This window comes from Molossus molossus, unplaced genomic scaffold (genome assembly GCF_014108415.1).
Source record: "Molossus molossus isolate mMolMol1 unplaced genomic scaffold, mMolMol1.p scaffold_m16_p_15, whole genome shotgun sequence".
Classification (NCBI taxonomy): domain Eukaryota; kingdom Metazoa; phylum Chordata; class Mammalia; order Chiroptera; family Molossidae; genus Molossus; species Molossus molossus.
In genome coordinates this window covers 7,712,893-7,728,624 of record NW_023425350.1, presented here as the reverse complement: position 1 = coordinate 7,728,624, position 15,732 = coordinate 7,712,893, and the positions used below count along the sequence as shown (strand labels likewise).

The following is a 15,732-nucleotide window of genomic DNA, read 5'->3' as shown; positions in this document are numbered from 1 at the left end:
TTTTAAAAATGTTTCAGTAGTTCGGTCCAAAATTGTTTTGGAAGTTCATAAAATTGTGTTTATTTTAACTGATTTCCACCCAGGTTTGTTGGCTATTATATGTTGGAAATGGGCGATTCCCAAAAGACTAACAGTTGATAGGTACTGAATTCTTGTATCAGCAGGTGTGCTGCAAGTGTGACAATTCAATCCGTGTGCCAATCTTAGGGGGTAGATTTCTTTTTAATCCTCACTTGAGGATAATTTTCCATTTATCTTCAGATAGAGTGGGAAGGAGGGAAGGATGGAGGGAGAGAAAGAGACACACACACATTGATGTGAGAGAGACTCATTGACTGGTTGCCTCCCGCACAACCCCGACCCGGGCCGGGGACTGAACCGCAACTGAGGTACCTGCTCTTGACCAAAATCAAACCCGAGACTCTGGTCCACGGGCCGACGCTCTAACTGCTGAGCCAAACCGGCCAGGGCTGAGGTAGATATTTTTATTATATCATGTCATGGGAAACGAAAGTTGTGATAGAGGTTATGCAGTTGCCCGGGTCCCATAGTAAGGAGTGGAACCCGGGCTCACGCATTCTGATCTCACAGTTACGTTCTTAGCCATGAGATTTACCGTAACACCAGCGTTAGAAGAAGAGATTCCTGCCCTTGAGGACCTTCAAAATACTTGTGAAAATCTTTAGGACCCCACAGGGAGATCTTGTAACTATTCTTAATAACTCTGTTCGCTTAAGATGACTTCATTGCTAGCGCTGTATCTAGCGGTCCGGGTTTGCCAGCGGTGAGCCGTTTAGCTAAGGGCGCACCTCTGCAAAGCAGACCGGCGGTGAGTCTTTAGCTAAGGGCGCACCTCTGCAAAGCAGACCCCCTCATGCCCGGGGTCCGCCAGTGGTTGGCGGGCTGGCGGCTCCCTCCCCCAGAGGGTCCAGCAGCAGGGCAGTCTCCAGGCGCAGACCTCTGTGCGTGAGCCCCGGACTTAAGCCGAGGTCCTTTATGGCCCCTTCCCACCCGCGGCTCTGCCCGAGTGCCCTTCCTTGTGCAGCCTTTGCTGGCAGAGTCTGAAGTCCCCTGAGGCGCGCGGTCCTGACCAGGATAAGCAGGATGAGAAGGGAAGCGTTTCTGTGAACCCGACACATTGTTTGTTTCTGGAAGGCTCACTTGTCAGAGATGTATCTGTTCATTGGCTGTTTACAGTTTCCCACCTTCTCATGTGCAGCTACTACTTAGTATTCTGATTTTAAATCCGGGAGCTTCCCGTGAGCCGGGGCGGGTTGCTTGTGCCAGCAGAACACTGTGAGAAGCAGGATGGATTGACTATGAATGTTTTATGAGGAAGAAGGAAGGGACTTTAAATTCTTGTCAGTAATCTTGTTTGTGATACTTCTTCCTTACAGTCTTATAAATCCTTTGTATATAGTCAATTTTTTGTTATTTTACTTGGCATTTTAGCCTGTGCCTTTTGAATAAAACATATAGCCTGAGAAACAGCGTCAGCATCGCAGGAGAGAGCAATGGTGCTGCTGGCCCTTCTTCTCCAGTCCAGCCCCCGGTTTCTCCGGGGCTGCCTTTCTGCCGCACACGTCTGTTCATGTCGCCCTCCGTGGCACCTCCGTGACTGCCATTGCCCAGGGTCACCCTGGGCTTTCTGGGGTGGCCTGAGGTTCTTTTGGTCTGCTCTGGCCTGCCTCTTCAGCCTCACCCCCTTCACCAGTGCACTAGGTCACTGGTTCCGAACTTCTCACCTCTGCCCCCCTCCTTCAGGACCCTGCTCCCTAAGATTTCCTCTCCGTGAACCTCCATGGTCTATCTGTGATAGGACAGGTCTGCTCCTTCCTCTGCTAACCCGTCTCAGACTGGGCTGTGATGTTTGTTCACATGCTTGCCTCTCCCTCCCTGTTTCCTGTGCATGTTCTCTGTCTTCCGGATTTGTTACTGCAAGGGGCTGACACGGAGCCTTGGAGAGAGCATGCGCTTGGTAAATTGTGGCAGGGCGAGTGAGTGAATGAATGAACGAACGACGGATGGAAATTGGGTTTTATTGTGATGCTTTAGATGACTTGTTTACATCTGATGCTTTACTAGGAATGTGCTTAGAGCATTGCTTTTATTTTACTGGCTTGTTTATGAAAAAAGTGTACCTGGGATCTGCCATGAATCATGCACAGAGTATTTTTAGTAATACAGTAGGGACAATGATTTCTTTTTTTCTTTACTGATATATATATATATATATATATTTTTTTTGTAAGGAGAGAGAGGAAAGGAGAGGGAGAGAGAAATAGAAACATCGATGAAAGAGAACATTGATTGGCCACCTCCTGCATGCCCCCCACTGGGGATCGGGCGCACAGCCTGGGCATGTGCCCTGACTGGGAATTGAACCAGCATCCTCTTGGCGCACGGGTCAACGCTCAACCACTGAGCCACAGCGGTGGGGCGGGACAATGATTTCTGTATTTGACAGCTTAGGCTAAATTATACTGAATTAACAAGTGACCTCTAAATCTTAGTAGCTTACAACAGGAAATATTCATTTCTCAAGTGTCATATGGACTGGTTGGGCCTCTGCAGTGTTCCATGTCTTATTCATTCCAGGACTCGGGCCGAAAGAGCCATGCCCTTCTCTCGCTCGTGGCCCAAGAAAAAGAGCAAAGCGGACCACTCAGTGGTTCTTCAAGGTTTAGCTCAAAAGGGTTCGGATTACTTCCTCTCATGTCACAGGCCAGAGGAGGTACATGCTGGTCCTGATGTTACCAGAGCAGAGAAGAACAATCCTTTTCTTAGGAAGACGGGAGTGTATAATCGGGAACAAGAATACAGATACAGACTTGTCATTTTTACATTCTCGTGTGCCTCAAACTTTTCTTCCTTTTTATAACATCTTAAAGCACTCATCTATGATTTTAGGCCTTTGCTCTTTGCTTGATCTGCCTTTGGAAAGTGAAACTGGATAGAGATGATTAGGAATAAAATATTCTTCCTTCTCCTCTTGTTCTCTGTCTTCTAGCCTATACCCTAGGAATGCATTGGTGCATCAGACTGTGTGAATTTTTTTGTTAATAAAATATATTTTCTAGGCCCAACCCATATACATAATAGATTAGAATTTGGGGAGCAGGCATTTCTGTGATGTGCATTTTCCAATTCATCCAGTGATCCTGATGCTAGGGTTAGGAACAACAGCTTTATTTATTTTTATTTATTTTTTATTTTTTTATCCTCACCCGAGGATATTTTTCCATCTTTTGTACAGATAGAGTGGGAGGGAGAGAGAGGAAGGGAGAGAGAGAGAGAAACATCGACGTGAAGGGACACATCGAGTGGCTGCCACCCGCATGACCAACCAGGGCCGGGGACAAACTGCAACCGAAGTACGTGCCCCCAGCGGGAACCGAACCCAGGTCTCTCCGGACCGCAGGCCGACGCTCCAACCGCTGAGCCAAACTGGCCAGGGCGGAACAACAGCTTTAAATGGAATTCACTGCCCAGCAGTTTCTTAGGTGAAGTTTTCAGTTCATTTTTGAATTACATCATTCAGTAGGCACTTTCAAATTTTTAAATGACCTTTTCTAACTTACTACCTATTGTAGAGTATTTAGAAAACTCAAAAAGACATACAGATGAAAATAAAGTTTTTGTGTTTGGCAGTATCATTGACTGGATAATCTAGAAACCCTTGTTCTATAAAATATCTAGATGTGTTCATTCAATTATTTTTTAAAAATCTGCTTACCTGCATAGCTGAGCTCATAAGGAAGTGGAGGAAATCCCTACAGGCCAAGCAGAGAGGGAGGTGGGTGGGAGAGAGTTCCTGTGGGCTGGGGTTCAGTGTTGAACACCTCTGCAGGGGTGAGTTCTACACCTGAGACAGAGGTGGAGTCTGTTAAGCTGGTGAGTTTGAAGTGAGGCCAGGGTCCTCTAATAGTCACATTTCTCTAATGATGAGTGAATTTGAACATTTTGTCACATGTTTGAGAGGCATTGTCTCTTTTTTGGTGCATTGTTCATTCCTGCCTTGTTCTTATTTTTTCACTTGGATTTTTGTTCCTTTGAGCCTTATTATTTTTAGACACTTACTTATGTCAGTGTAATGATCCCTCTTTCTGTGATGTATATTGTGAATTTTTCTCCCTGTTGGTAGGTTGCCTTCTAACTCTGTTTAGGAGGATTAGGTCACGCAGCATCATCTCTGTGTCTGTGTAGTCAGACTGACCGGCCTTTTCTCTCATTGTCTCTGTATTCTGAGTCAGCCCGAGGAAGGCCTTCCCACAGCGAGGTTAAAGGACATTCGCCCACGAGGCTTCATTTTTATGTTTAGAGCCTTAATCTGGAGGTTTTTTTTTTATATTATATGAGAGACAGGGAGTTACTTTTGTGTTTCCCCAAGGGGCTGCCTAGGTGTCCCAGCACCATTTATTAAAAAATTGATCTTTACCTGAGTGATTTGAGATGATACCTTTGTGATATACCAAGTCTGTGGGTCTGATTCTAGAGTTTCTGTATTGTTCTGATGATCTTTTTACCTGCCCAGGCACTGGTACCACACGGCTTTACTACAGAGATTTTGTAGTTTTTAAATCTGAGAGAGGGAATACTCCTTGTAGGGTTTTTTTTTTTTTTTTCTTTTTTGGCTCCTTTTATGTTTGTTTTCCCACCTGAACGTCAACATTCACTTGTCTAATTCTATAAGATGACTTGTGAGTATTTTTATTGTGATTGTATTGAATTTATAAATTAACTTATTGAAGCCAGTATCTTTATAATGTTCAGTCATCCTGTTCAGGAAGGGAGGATATCATTCTGTTTGTTCATGTCTTTCTTACTGCCTTTCAGGAGTGTTTAAAATTTTCCTCACAAAGGTTTTGCTCATTTCCTGTTAAATTTATTTCTAAACATTTAATTTCCTCTGTTTTCTATTATAAACGGAGTTTTCTCTGCCCTGATTTTCTGTTTATTGTGTGTTATATGAAATCTGTTGATTTTGTATGTTATTTTGTATCCGTAACTTTACTAATTTTTACAAAATTTTTATTAAGTTTATTGAAGTGACATTGGTTAATAAGATTATATAAATTTCAAGTGTACAAGTCTATAATCCATCCTCTGTATATGCATGGTGTGTTCACCCTTCAAAGTCAAGTCTTCTTCTGTCCCCATATATGAAACCCTCTACCCCTCCTCTGCCCCCTGCTTTCCCTCTGGTAACCACCACACTGTTGTCTGTCTGTGAAGTTTTTGTTTGCTTGTTTGTTCGTTTGTTGCTTTCTGTTTTGTGTTCACATGTGAGAGAAATCATATGGTTCTTGATTTGATAATGTCATGCTGAGTGAAATAAATGAGACGGAAAAGGTCAACTAATTTTTTTTATTGGTTGATTCTATGGTGTTTTCCAACTATCTTAACATCTGTTTTTTTTTTTTTTTTAGTTGTCTGTAGTGCATAGTTTTAAGACTAATTAAAATTTTTTTTTTTAGCCCTGGCCAGTTTGGCTCAGCGGTTAGAGCGTCCGCCTGCGGTCCGGAGACACCCGGGTTCGGTTCCCGCTAAGGGCACGTACTTCGGTTGCAGTTTGTCCCCGGCCCTGGTTGGTTGTGCGGGTGGCAGCCACTCGATGTGTCCCTTTCACATCGATGTTTCTCTCTCTGTCTCTTCCTCTCTCTCCCTCCCACTCTGTCTGTACAAAAAATGGAAAAATGTCCTCGGGTGAGGATAAAAAAAAAAAAAAATTGTTTTTATTTGTATACCTTGCTATACAATATGGAGAGTCATTTGCTATGCATGGTGGGAAAGACTTATTTCATTGACTTCTCAGAAAGTCCTAGATGGGCTCTATTCTATTAGCCTGAGGTGGATCTAGTGGTGGTTTAATACTTACCACTGATGTTAGGCAGGAATAATGGCAGTAAAACAAAGTGTGTCTTACACTATATGAAGTTAACTTACATCTTGTAGGGAGTCTAACAAGGCAAGAATGAGAAGTGTCTTAAACATTTGAGCAGTGTGATTTACATACACAATAGATTGTCTTAAGATAGCTATGCTGAGTCCTGGCTGGTTTGGCTCAATGGTTAGAGAGTTGGCCCGTGGACCAATGAGTTGCGGGTTCGATTCCAGTCAAGGGCATGTACCTCAGTTGTGGTTTGTCCCTGGCTCTGGACGGGGTCGTGCAGGAGGCAGCCAGTTAATGTGTCCCTCTCTCATTGATGTTTCTCTCTCTCTTCTTCTCTCTCTCCCTCCCTCCCACTCTATCTGAAGATAAATAATCCTCAGGTGAGGATAAAAAAAAAAGATAGATATGCGGAATGGAGTAAGAAGAGAAAAAAACAACAACAAAGAAATACAGAGATGAAAAAGGATCTGTGCATGAGAATCGTATGAGGATTAATTCATTGGGCCAGCATGTACTGAGCATGTGCAAGTGACCGTAGAAAACAGACTGGGAAAGTCCAGTTGAAGTGAAATCCAAGTGGAGCCAAACCTGGATGATTAGGGGGTTCTAAAGAGGGCAAGTCTAAGTTCCGGAGCAGAATTCCATGTGGGGCAGAGTAGGGCAAGGAGACATAGTCTGACCACCAGCATGGTTGGGTGAAGGCCAGGCAAAGAGTTCGTTCTCGACCTTTCACTTGGAAGGACCACCGCAGGGTCTCCAGCAGAGGATGCTGAACGTAAGGGTGTCCCCCCGAATGTACACAGGGCGTCTGTAGATTCTCTTACATTTTGCAAATGAAATGTATTTTAATGAACACTGGCTTTATAATTGCACTTCTTTTGTGTATCCCTGTTTTGTGGGATACCCCGTATATGACTAACCGTGGATGCCAGAACGTTGCACTTTCAGGCATCACTTGAAAGTCTCGGGGAGGGAAGACAGGAAGCAGAGAGGTGCGAGGAGGGGCGTCGAGGCCTCGGCTTCTGTTTCTGCTCATTTCCCCAACCGTTCCCTTGTTTCCCCTCTTTATTTTATTGTTGTTGTTTTTTAATCACCATTTACTACCTCTTCCACATCCTTGGGTCTTCCCACCCCCCAATCCCAAATTGTTCTTCGACTGAAGCTGGTTTCACTTCTTCTGTCTTCCTGGGACACTTTCTTACCACATGGGAGGGGTTTATCCCGGTTTTCCCTCAGTCCCTCCCCTTCTTCCTGAGTGGGAAGGATTCAGAAGGCTCGTGGAGCTGGCGTTGCGTCGGGCCGGCTTGGCCTGTGTTGGCCTCCTGGGCGACCCGGCCAGTGCTGTGCCCTGTGCTCTCGTCACCTTAGGAAACAGCTTAGAACCAGTGCTCACCTTCTGGTACTGCTCACTAGGCTTAGGCACCAATACCTGTAAAAGACTTAGAAATAGCAGCTGGCACATGATAAGAGATCAGGAAAAATTAGTGATCTTAATCAATCTGTAATAACACCTTTATGACACCTGCTTGTCTCCAATTCACCAGTGTGTCACTTTGCAACCATGCGCAACTTTTTGTTAAAGGTTGATGTCACATTAATGATATATTTTTTTTCTTAACACCTTGAAGAAAGGTATATAAATCCTTTAACTGAACTACTTAAATAAAAACTTTATCCCTCTGGTAACCTTGACTGTTTCTTCTTTCCATCCACTGCTGTGATTTTTCTGCTGAGAAAATGCCTTTGTTTGGCATTTCCCTTCATCAAGTCTCCTGTCTGTTTTGTGTTCCTAATAGAATGTTGAAAACAGATATATCTTGCCATGGAAAAATGATCTTAAACTTATTTTGTCATTGAAAAGAGTTAGAAGTTTCTAAGGAAATAGTTAGAAGTTTCCATTTTGTTTTCGGTGGTGGTAATAATATAAGCAATCTACGTGTACTAATTTACTTAATCCACAAAACAGTGCTACCTGCTAGGAAGTGGTTACCATCTCCGCTTTGTAGACGAGGAATGACACGGCAGAGATCTGTTATTTTTATGTCCCAGAACTCTAAGATTGGAATCTGGGGTCTGCAGTGGGAAATGGTGTGTGCTGTGTAGAAAGTGACCCAAAGTAGCTGTCATTCTGCATCAGAGATCAGGAGCATATTCCAGGAGCTGAATATTCCTGCATTACAATGCGACTTCTTTCGAGTAAAATGTCAGTGCTGTTTAGTTAAATGACTGATCTGTTAGCATCTTGAAAAATAGTAGGTCCGAACATCTCTGAATATTAGTTAAGGAATTTTATGTATTTTTGTAATTGAAACACATAAAATTTGGCTTTAGGTTAAAAATGTTTTTAATGAATTGCCTTTTCAATTTACTGTGTCTCTTCTATCCTGAATGGGTTGTAAATGGAAGAATCTGCTTTCAGCAGATGCAAAGCTTATGGGTACACATGATCTTTTCTGGCTGCTTCTGTAATTAAAAAGTGATTTCATTTAGCATTATTAAACATCCCCAAAGTCTGTAAGCTAAAGAAATATCAAGATTTGTTTCTGCAGCTGACTATCATTGGCCGATTTAATATCCTGTGGGCAGTGGTGCGGGGTTATGGCAAAAGCGACGGCAGGTCTATTGACACTCAGCACCGTGTGCTTTATTTTCTCTAGCTGCAGCAAAAAATCATCCCCGATCAGGACCAGCTGATGGCAGTGGCTCTGGACTGCATCTACGGCTGTGAACGCAGTGACCAGCTCTCCCTTTGCTACGACGTGTTAGAGTGCCTGCCACAAAGGGGCTATGGGTGAGAAGCCACACTGTGCCCGTCGTACTATGTGTTTACAGTCCCGCAGTTAATGAAAATGCTGCTTCCCTGAGTGTTCATTACAGAGCATTTTGGGAATAGAAAACGTATAAAGAAGAAAAGGAAATAATCTGCAAATCTGTTGCCCTCAGATAAACTTTTGTTTTTTTAGCAGTAGATGGGAAGTCACTGTAATTTTGTCAACCTCATTAATTAATTATCCATTAAAAAGCAAACAAAAACACCACCGTCACCACGACAAAACATACTTTTTAAACACATATAGACAAGGATACAGCTTTGTCTTAAGTTGTGTTTCTAATTAATCATTTTCCATATTTGCGGGCTAATTGTATTTCTTCTATGAATTGTTTGTTTTTCGAGCATGCCTTCCAGTAATCCCTTTACGTAGTATGTATTTATATATATAATTCATTTGATTTTTCTCTTTCATTCTCATTGAACTTTAATTAACATACAGCACCATGTAAGTTCAACATGTGCAGCATAGTGACCTGACTTGCATATGCTGTGAAATGATCAGCACAATAAGTGTAGTTAACATCCGTCACATCATGTAGATGCAAACGAAAGAAAGAAAAACAAATGTTTTTTCCCCCTTGTGATGAGATCTTTTAGGACTTACTCTCTGAGCAATTTTAAAATATAACATACAGCAGTATTGACCCTAGTCATCATGTTGTACATTACTTTCCTGGTTCTGATTTGTCTTATAACTGGAAATTTGTATTTTTTGACATCTTCATATAATTACTCCACCTCCCATTCCCTGCCTCTGATAACAACGGATCTGATCCTTTTAACTTTGAGTTTAATGGGGTTTTAAAAAAATTCCACAGACAACATACATTATTTATCTGGCATATTTCACATAGCATAGTGCCCTTCAGCCCCATCCATGCTATAAATGGTAGGATTTTCTTCTTTTTTAATGGATGAATAGTATTCCATTGTGCTATGTCTCTCTCTCTCTCTCTCTCTCTCTCTCTCTCTGTCCCCCCCCCCCAACACACATGTACACACCACATTTCTTTATCCATTCATCTGTTGATGGACACACACTGAGGTTGTTTCTGCGTCTCAGCTATCGCAAGTAATACTGCTGTGAGCACGGGTGCAGATATCTCCTCGACATGGCGATTTCACTTCCTTCGTCTGTGTGCCCAGAAGTGGAATTGCTGGATTATATGGTAGTTCTGTTTTTAATTCCTTGAGGAATTAATTTACATAATTTTTAACTGGGCTTATGTTTAAATGGAAATTTATATAACATGCCTTTAGATCATTTAGTTGCATGCAAATTAGATTTATGTTTTCTTTCTGGAGGTCAGGTAACATTCATTCCTTTCATCTCTCTTTCAAATCTAGTAAATGCTACAGCTTTAACATCTGGAGAAGTTAATGCCCACACATGAAAAAGCCCTCATGAGAAATGAGTAGACATGTTTCTAAGCCTTTGTGACTTTAACCAAGTCACTTAACTTCTCTGGTCCTTAGTTTCCTCATTTGTAAAACCAGATATTTAGATGTGGAGGCCTCCTCATGCTCTGTTTCTTCTTTTTTTTTTCCTCCCCCCTCTCTCTCCTTTTCTCCCTTTTTCCTTCCAAGGAGATTTTTATGTGTGTGTGAAATGAATGATAGAAATCACCGATTTTGCAACCCACTATGAAATACTAGTTTTATGCCTGAAAGGTTTTGTAAAAAATAAAATTTTTATTTTGTTTGTTTGTAATTTCAAAGAGGAATTTACCCTTATAAATCTCCCATCAAGTATCAGAAGTAGCAGCACCTGGAGTCAGACAAGCTGGCCGTGTGTGCGGCCTGGTGAGCCGCAAGAGGGAGTGAGGTTGTTTACCTGAATCTGATCCGTCCTTTGAACCTCTGGCTGACAGTACAGGCAGGGGATAGGGGAACAAGGTAGATGGCACCATGAAGAAAGCAGCCAGATGAGGACACAATGGAGCTGTTCTATGAGTCCGTGGTCCTTTTACTTCGAGAAGTCAGTATCCTGGAGGAAAACAAAGGGATGGGGATGGGGAGCTATTGTTCTCATGTGAGGACGTCCTAAGGGACATGACCCCCTTCTGATTTTTAACTAAAACGATGTAGGAAGGATTTGAAGTCAGGAGACGGGAAGACTTGTAATAGATACACAACCGTTGGCTGCCTCACCTTTCCCGACCTTGAAAACCTGTCTTCTGAAAGCAAACACTCGTTGTGGGTAACGTTTTTCTTCTTGACTTGGCCCTTGTCGGCTTGAAGCCTTCTGTGTTGTCCCGGAATCACCTAGGTAAAATCATTGCATGTATAATGCAATGTATAATAATACATCCGGCATGTATAATAAAAAAATTATAATAAATTATAAAAAATTATAATAAAAAAAAATAAATGTATTAGACTTTGTTTTTCAGTAAGATCAAATAAGCATACGCTTATGTGTTAATTTTTAAACAGTAATTTGTCTACCATGAGGAGATAGCCATGGTGTCAACGGGATGATGATATTCAAAGAACATTTATTATGTAGACATGACAGGTCGGGAATGAGTATGCTCATTTTCAAAGAGCATATAGGCTAAAAAATGCCTCTTCTGTGTATGTGAGGCTAAAAGCTTTTTGGCTTCAGATGAATGATTTCTGGTCTAACAGATTTTTTTTTGGTAAACACACACAAAACAGCTTGTTTCATTTCTTTCTTAATGAATGTATTTCATAATTAAAATAAAAAAAAATAGTTTATAATTGTAGATCAGCCCAGTATTAAAATATGGGGCTTCAGAACATTTCCGGTGGTTCTTGTTTTTTGTGTCCAGTCGTCAGTTTATATTCTCACAATGAGTGGGTGGTTTTCTTTTTGTGGTTAAGTGGTTGTTTCTTACCAAATAGTAAACTAAATATTGTTTTGCCATTTAGAGAATGAGCAGTCATTTATTAAACTGAGTTAAACTCCTATGCACCCAACCTAGGCAGCATACTTCATCCGGTTGGGAGACTTGTCGTTATGTTTGGAAATGTCAATTCACAGAGGAAGAACGCTGTATTTTTGCCAATGATAAATGTTTATTGTAGAGCTATAAGCTGATAATTAAAAAAATATTATTCCTGAATGAGTATGTTAATGGAAGTTAGATCTGACAAATGATCTTATTTTCTTTTAAAAGACCTTCAGTGGAACATACCCTAATTTATCACTCTAGTCCAAGTCCTTAACTTTGGTTCAAAGAGACAGTATAATCTTTGTCAATTGCACTAAATAACTGCCAGATATAGATTTAGAGCAGGACCGATTGATAGTTTCCAAAATAATGAGGCTTTTGTGTTCACGTTAGGTCATTATTAATTGTCCAAGTCCAGACAAAAGGTTTTTACTTGGTCCTTTTGTTGGAAAACCCTCCGGTCCGCTGGAGCAGTCGGATCAGCACTGTGGCTCTGTCGAGAGCGTCCCTCCGCGGCTGACACAGACTCGTGCAGGGTGGAGGAGGACTTTCACAGCAGTAGCAGTCTTCCCGCCCACTCCCTGCCTTCACCGCTGTGTGTGCCGCGCCATAGGGCACCTGCCTTCCGCACCTGTCATCGGGCACGCCGTTCCCATGCTGCTTCTCCTGGGCCCCAGTCCACTTGCGTCCTCCCTCGGAAAGGGCTTGCTTTCACTGATGCCTCTTCTCCCCTGGTCCTTTCGTACTGATGTGGGTGCGGAGGGGATGGGGACATGAAGAAGTCCCAGGAACTTAGACTCCCGCTGGGAGCTTCCTAGGGCATCCCAGCTGGTGTGGCAGCCTGGGAGGAAGCCATCACGCAGGGCCGCTTCCGTACCCATCTCCTTGGTTGAAAGAACAGAAATAAGTGATGGTGTCTCCCTCTTCCTCCTTAAAAAAAAGACTACAATTGATTATAATTCTCTTTTTGTCTTTTAGCAGAACTGAACTTAGAGTTCTTTAGAAAATAGTTGCCCATATCTTGCTAACACATAGTAGAGAATATTGTTCTGCTCCATTATGTTCTAATTTAATCTCTTGAGACGTGAAAGATACTGAATGAGGTAAGACTGAAATTTCACCTGGACAGTGTAAAATTGTGATATATTAAGTACAAGGGAAACATTTCTTTTTTTCACTTGAGTTTTGAATTTTATTTTTAAAAACTACTACTGGAATTTAATTTTAATTTATTTCTCTACTCCTTTAGCCCGAAGACAGAGGTAACCACTGCTCTTCATGACATGGTAGACCAACTGGAACAAATTCTCAGGTGAGAAAAATGACAGTCTGTGGCTCTGTGCTGCTTAAGGAGGTCTGCCCAGGAATATTGCTTTAAATATGCCTAGCAGTCCTTTAGAGTATAACCCTGTGTATCTTTGACTCATTAGTGAGTGAATTTTTTTAATAACAGTGGTACTATTAGCTTATTTTACAAATGCTAGAGTAATGAGGTCGTGGACTTGGAAAACTGGTAGACCCGTGTTCAAATCCAGGTGCTGCCACTCACCCTGTGTGTGATCTTTCAGCCTGGGTTTCATATCTCTGATATCTATCTCATGAGATCTTGGAATTAACATTAGATTAAGCATTTAAAATACTTCACATGTAGTGGGTACCCAAGAAATATTAGTTCCTGCAGTAATGATTGCATTTATCTGCACAGTGTTTATTATACTCCTCTAACTTTTCAGGCACAATACATTTGATTGAACATCTAGTTTATAGCAAACTACACTAGAACTTTAAGTAACTGTAGTAACATTCTTTCCCTGTCAGAATGAAAAATCAAACTGTCTCTTTTGGAGACTGAAATTTCCCAATTTGCCATTTAGGAAGTCTGATATTGTTTACTAGTATTTATTTTTATTATGTATATGTAATTATGCTTGTGTGTAATTTTTAAATATTTGTATAAAAAATAAGATTTTAGCCCTGGCTGGTTGGTTCAGCAGTTAGAGCATCGGCCTGTGGACCAGAGAGTCCTGGGTTTGGTTCCCGCTGAGGGCACGTACCTTGGTTGCGGTTTGTCCCCGGCCCAGTTGGGGTCATGTGGGTGGCAGCCACTCACTCCATGTGTCTCTCTCACATCGATGTTTCTCTCTCTTCACCCCTCTCTCCCTCCTGCTCTGTCTGAAGATAAATGCAAAAAATGTCCTCAGGTGAGGATAAAAAATAAATAAATAAAAAATAAAATTTTAGGAGTAATAAACTTTGTTCTTCCAATATGTAATTATAGGAATTATAGATAACATTGCTTTATAGTGGTAATATGTAAAGTGTAATAATTTGGAATCTACTAATTTGAAATTTGTTTCATTAAAATAAAAGGACCTTAGTGTAAAGATATTTTGAGTTGTATTTAAGGAAACATGTTCTTTCTTGTGTACCATAATATGTGAGTTTAACGAAGAATTAACTGTTCAGTTTCCTCGGGACCTCTATTATTACCTTGCCTGATTTTTGTTACCCTCTGTTCTGAAAGTTATACAGTTTTTTTCTTGAATGTTTCATAAATCAAGCTTTCCTATTATAGGTTGGCTTGTGTATCTCCTCTCCTCAACCTCCCTGAAAAATTGAGCATAGTTGGAATAAAGTTCACTTGGTCAAGTCTGTCCAGATTCCTTCCTTAAAATCTGCGTGGTTACCCTTGTCTCCCTAATGAAATGGAGAGGAGCTCCTGCAAAGTCTATGGTGCAGTAAACACAGTTGATTTTACCGTGTTACTGGTTTAACTGTGTGTGTTCCTCAAAGTCACATTGTGCTCTCAATGCCTCAAGGAAGCAGGCACGTCCTAGAGGTTCTGCATGATACCCAGCTCTTTCACTGTTGAGCTTAATTTACTGACCTTTTAGAAGAAGAACTTTTTAGTCCTGTTTCAACTCATAGCCATTAATAGGTGATACATGTTTTAACATACATAACAGCAAGTGACATGACCCGTTAAACCTGTGTTTATGAAGACTGATTGAATTCTCTTCAGCTTCTTTATAAGCCCAGTAGTAGTAAATTTGTAAGTGTGAAGTTTGGTGAGATGGCCCAGGTTTGTATCGTACTGATGGTTATGGAATGGGATATCTCAGGAAGATTCATATGAGACCAAGAAAAGTTCGCAATATATTTTGTATTTTTATAGAATGGATTCTTGAGGGAGATTGAGCCATATGATATTTCCATGGCTTTTCAACTATGAAATTCTTTGCTTATTGCTTTTTTAGCAGCCTTGCCTATAACAAAATACTCAATTGGATTGTTGAGTTAAAGCTGGGTATTGAAATTATAGATTTGGTTTATTTTACTGACTTGGAGCTTTTAGAGGACAGGAAATTGTTCTAAAAGATTTGGAGAGAAGGAAATGTTATCCTTTAAAAAAAAAAGTGTTACTTCTTCCAAGTATATTGTAGTAAAAGTCAGTAGGGGAAATCAGATTTTATATATAATTATGAGCTTTTTTTTTTTTTGTCTGAGAATTAATGTAATATATAAAATTGTGTCATTCTATTTTTTTTTTTTTAGACAGTAAATAACTACTACTTATATATTTAAGATGCTTAGACTTTATTTGGTAGCAAGATTTTTAAAAAATCTTTTTTCACTTCCAGTGTGTCAGAGATTTTGGAGAAACATGGACTTGAGAAACCAATTTCATTTGTTAAAAACACTCAGTCTAGCTCAGAAGAGGCACGCAAGCTGATGGTCAGATTGACCAGGCACACCGGTCGGAAGTGAGTAAAAAAATTAATTGATCCTTGTCTATGATGAAAAATACTGCTTTTTTAAAAACTGAATTGAGTTATAAATGACCCATAAATAATTGTACATATTTAAAGAGTAGAATTTGATAAGTTTTGATATATGTATATCTCCATGAAACCATTCCATTCAAGCTAATAAGCATATCCATAACCCTACAAGCCTTCCTTGCCCCTTTGTAATTCCCTCCTACTGCTTCTTTCCATCACATTCCGTCCCCTTGCCAGGCTTCCACTGACCTGCGTTCTTGTCCCTATATATTACTTTGCATTTCCTAGAATTTTATGTATAAGGAA

General features: G+C 40.8%; 1 protein-coding gene across 3 annotated transcripts in view; it reads left to right on the top strand.

Annotated features, from left to right (window-relative positions):
- NBAS (NBAS subunit of NRZ tethering complex) overlaps positions 1 to 15,732 on the top strand; it is a 291,645-nt gene that overhangs the window by 124,968 nt on the left and 150,945 nt on the right. For all 3 annotated transcript variants that reach the window (XM_036262542.1, XM_036262544.1, XM_036262543.1), the window contains 3 exons: positions 8,551 to 8,684; positions 12,894 to 12,956; positions 15,286 to 15,408. In XM_036262542.1, coding sequence (XP_036118435.1) covers positions 8,551 to 8,684; positions 12,894 to 12,956; positions 15,286 to 15,408 — 320 coding nt within the window. The remainder of the gene's footprint in view (positions 1 to 8,550; positions 8,685 to 12,893; positions 12,957 to 15,285; positions 15,409 to 15,732) is intronic.